This window comes from Hipposideros armiger, unplaced genomic scaffold (assembly GCF_001890085.2).
Source record: "Hipposideros armiger isolate ML-2016 unplaced genomic scaffold, ASM189008v1 scaffold_318, whole genome shotgun sequence".
Classification (NCBI taxonomy): Eukaryota; Metazoa; Chordata; class Mammalia; order Chiroptera; family Hipposideridae; genus Hipposideros; species Hipposideros armiger.
This window is the reverse complement of record NW_017731668.1, coordinates 859112-863504: the sequence shown is the minus strand read 5'-3', so window position 1 is coordinate 863504 and position 4393 is coordinate 859112. Positions and strand designations below refer to the sequence as shown.

Here is a 4393-nt window from a genome sequence, read left to right as displayed (position 1 = left end):
GGGTTGCCATGGGCTACCGTATGTAGCCAGCAGCCAGCGTGAGCGGCCAGCAGCCACAGTGAGCGGCCGTCCAGAAGCCGGTGACTGATCTGCCTCACCCGGGAAAAGCGCAATGATGGTGCCAACTTGGGCCAGTGAAGCAACGTCCTCCACAACTAGACTGAAGAACAAGACGAAAGCAACTTGTCTGTTCCCCTTCCCCCCAATTCCCCAGCACTGTTCCCATTCCCCCAATTCCCCCAATAAAAAAAAAATCTTAAAAAAAAAAAAATCAGAAGATTGCAGTGCTCATCAGCTATTTTAAAATCCTTTGAAAATTAGTGGGAGCTATTGGAATTTAAGGTGGCATTAGCATATTTTTCTCCCCTAATTACAGTACCGTCATCATCATATCCTCCTCCCCTAATACCGTGTCCCTTTCCTGTTATCTTAATTTCAAGATCCAGCCCATCTTCTTTACAGCCCAGTATTCTTTCTTTTGTATGTAATCATCAAGCTGTGTCTTCTGTTTTGTTTTACTAACAGTACAAGGTTGCATATGGAATCTCCTATTTATATTCTTTACCCAATTATATAGATTTCTAAGGATGAAGGAAGTTTAATAATTTGGACCTCACCAGTGCCTTTTAATTTTGGGGGCGAGGGGAGGGGCGGTTTATACTCTTGGATGCTAAATATTTTGCTACACCATTCAAATATTTTGCTACACCATTCTCTAATTTAACCTTTACATTGTGTTCTATTTTTATATTTTTTATTCTGAAAATATATAGTTATTTAGATAACAATGAAGCATTATATTCTGATATTGCTGTTTTGTAAAAGCAGCATAGGTATGGTAAGAGGACATTTAGAAACTACCTGCAGATTCTGTAACGATACTAATATTTTAGTAGGCTCACCAGTAAGAGATAACTTAAAAAAATGAAATAATTGATTAAAGGAGATTACTTTATAGCCTAATGTTTATATTTAATCACTGTGTTATAGACACTCATGTAATTAACTATTGTTATTTGTAGAGGAAACTAATTTCCTTTTATAAAATTATTCACCATATGTACAGTAATTTTAAATTAAGATCTTTAAAAACTGTCAATTTTTAGGGTAAATAGAATTTATTTATTTACTAAGCATTTCTACTTGAAATTGTGATTTCCATAGCTCCCTGTCAGGTCGGTATTCCATTGGGACATAATCAGGTATGGTGGAGTCAAATACGCCAAGTTGTTACAGGATTAATGGTAGGACTTGAAAATGTGGTAACAGGATTACGAAGTCTAGCTGTTTCATGGATGCTATTTGTTTCTAGTAGAAAATAAGTTCAGTATACAAATTGATACCCTGCAGAAGTGAGTGTCCCATTTAGCAAATTTAGTTGGGAGTTTGATGCCAGATAAATTCACTTCTTTTAAAAGAAATTTTTCATTGTGGTAAACCGTACATAAAATTTACCATTTTAACCATTTTTAAGTGTCAATTCAGTGGTATTAAGTACATTCACATTGTTTTACAGCAATCACCACCATTCAATACTTTGCATCTTCCCAGACTGAAACAATAAGTATACCCATTAAATGGTAACTCCACATCAGAGTACTTTTATTTAGATTTTTTTCTGCTTCCATTTGTTGAGGCTTCTCAGATTTTAGCTCTTTGATTCACTTGTTCATAATTAGCTCTTCCACAAATGAATTTAATTGGTTTCTTGTCTCTTGATGCATATTCTAGACCAGTGGGTCTCAACCTTCCTAATGCCGCGACCCCTTAATACAGTTCCTCATGTTGTGGTGACCCCCAACCATAAAATTATNCAGCCCAGCTCCAGGTTGAGCTGTTGTTCAGCATCTTAGCTGTGGAGGGCAGTGTCACTGGCCCTCATATGTGGGATCTGAACCGGGCCCTCTGGCATCCCAAGCCAGCTCTTAACCAACACGCCACTCGGCCGGCCCCAGTCAGGTATTTCTTGAATGATTGCAATGCTGCAGGTAGTCTCAGAAGTCAAGCTGTTATCTCCTGACTTTAAGATGTAAGAACCATTCGAAAAGGGTAAGCTGCTACTCAGCTATATATAGCTCATTGTGGCTATGTGACTATATGATTCCAGTGTTGCCAGAGCAGCCAGTTTTTTCAAGGAAAGTTGGAAATAGTTTCTTAAAAAGTAGTAGCTCCCGGTTTTTAAGTTTTGTCAATGGAATAAAATTTTAGTAAAAAAAAAAAGTTGGGCCAAATGCAAGTCACATGTGGCCTGTCAGTCACCAGTTTGGTATCTAAGTGTCATAGGTTTAGAAATGGACTTTGTGGAGAATAATAGATTTTGAACTGGGCCTTGATGTGTGATTGGAAGTTGAATAAGAGAATGGAGAGAGGTATTCCAGTTTGGGAATAAGTCAGATAACTCCAGGGCAGTGAGTATGTGTTACTTTGTGGCACAGTGAGGAGGCTGGAATGAATAGTGATCCTTTTGGAGAGAACAGGAAGTTAAGTGAGAGGGTAGCGGGAGCACATGGAAGGCAGAGAAGTTTGGATTTGCTACAGCTAATAAGAAACCATTTGGATTCTTGATCAGGGAAACTTCAGATATGAATGATGTATTAGCAACGTGAATTGAGTATTTTTTTAAAGGGTGAAGTGGAGGGTAAAAGGCTGGAAGGAGGCTGACTAATTAGGACTAACCTCTATCCAGATGTGAAATAAGATTTTGATTTGTAAATATTATACATAAGCAAGCATCTGATATTTTTGTTTACTTGTGTAATTTTAGTTACTTGATCACTTAAAATGGGCAATCAAAAATCTATAAGTATTTAATACAATATGGTGGGTCTTATAAAATAAGTGTCCTTAAAGCATTGAAAAGTCAAGTGGCTGTGAAACTAGTAGAGAATGCAGTACTTTCACAGTGCTAAGATACATGGTTCATTATGAAGCAGTCAGTGGCCTACGTTTCTCTAACCTCTTTCTCTTTTAATCCACCTTGTTTACCACCAGGATAATCTTCTGGAATGACATTTCCCCCCACCCCCCATTTCTATAAGTGAGCCGATTAGTAAGTAGTTCTTTTTTTTTTTTGCTATGTTGTACCACTTAATGCCTTTGAATTTGTTCTCTCTTTCCTTGTTTGTTTCATTTGTGAAGCAGTGTGATACAATGGAAAGGGCCTGGATTTAAAGTCATGCAGGCTTCAGTCTGATTTCAGGCTCCATTTGGGTCTGGGATTTGAGCTTTTCAAAACCTCCATTTTTGTCTGGAACAGAAGGGATAATGCCTACTTCGAGGGAAGAAATGAATACCCATGCAGGCTTATGTCCCACTCCTTTGTGGTGTGAATCTTCTGCTCTTCTCAGTTTTATCTTTCTTATGTACACATTGTCTTCCTTAATTCTTTTTTCCTTTTATTGGATTCTATTCACTTGTTCATCCACATTTGAGCAGTCTTTCAAGATTCTGTTCAGATTTTCTTGACTTTCTTAACTACCATTGCTTGCATTTCTCTTTCCCTGAACACTGAACTCTGATTAATTCTAGTAGATACTCTGCTCTATAATCATTTTAATTGGCATCAATGTTAGTTTTTTTCCCACAGACTTTGATTATGTTATAAAATTCATTTTTAATTTAGTTGTATGGAATTTAAAACATTTTCCAATAGAAATAGTAGTATGTAGTTTTCAGGTTCAAAAGAGCCCTTTAAAAGCTTCTTGTTTCAATTTAGTATGTTAGGAATATGTTTACCTTGCTTTAGGTCAGTGGATCTCATCCTGAGATAAGTTTTTTTAAGTGTCAGGGTCCCACCCCAGGCCAATTATATAAGGATTTCTAAGGATAGGGCCTAGACATTGGTATTTTTTAAAGCTCTTTAGATGGGTCTAAGAATATGCAGCCAGGGTTGACAATCACTGCTTTAGGTGCTAGAGCTAAAAGATTCTCATTGGTGCCTTTGCTCAAAAATGAAATGGCAATAGTATCATGAAAAATGTGACAGGAACCATAATCTAATAGTGCTCACTGGAAGTTTTCTGAATAATTAAAAGGTACATAGTAACATTAATGCTTCCTAGAATGGTTCATGTCGTCATATGAATATCATGTTTATTTGCTTGGCCAATATTTACTAAGTACTTTTGCTAAGCAACAGAAGTAAGGGACGTACCAGTCATTGCCTTTGCAGTGGTATTTAGTTTGAGAGAGAAAAGAGGAAAAAAAGTAAATTGAATATGATGTTTTATAGTGCTATTATAGCAGGGTGCTTTAAGAATCTCAAAGAAGGAACAACTTTAGTCTTTCTAAAGCAACAGTTCTCAACCTGTGGGTCGCGACCCCTTTAGGTGTCGAACAACCCTTTCACAGGGGTCGCCTAAGACCATCGGAAAACAAAAAGATACTTACATTA

The 4393-nt window shown here is 37.1% G+C and overlaps 1 protein-coding gene across 9 annotated transcripts in view; it reads left to right on the top strand.

The window, feature by feature from the left end:
* Positions 1-4393, top strand: part of PPHLN1 (periphilin 1) — a 134584-nt gene that overhangs the window by 4948 nt on the left and 125243 nt on the right. Inside the window, exon 3 of one of the 9 annotated variants that reach the window (XM_019660427.1) lies at positions 2992-3049. The exons of the other annotated variants lie outside the window; for them this stretch is intronic. Within the exon in view, the coding sequence (XP_019515972.1) occupies position 3049 (1 nt within the window). The 5' untranslated portion in view covers positions 2992-3048. The remainder of the gene's footprint in view (positions 1-2991; positions 3050-4393) is intronic. 9 annotated transcript variants of the gene reach the window in all.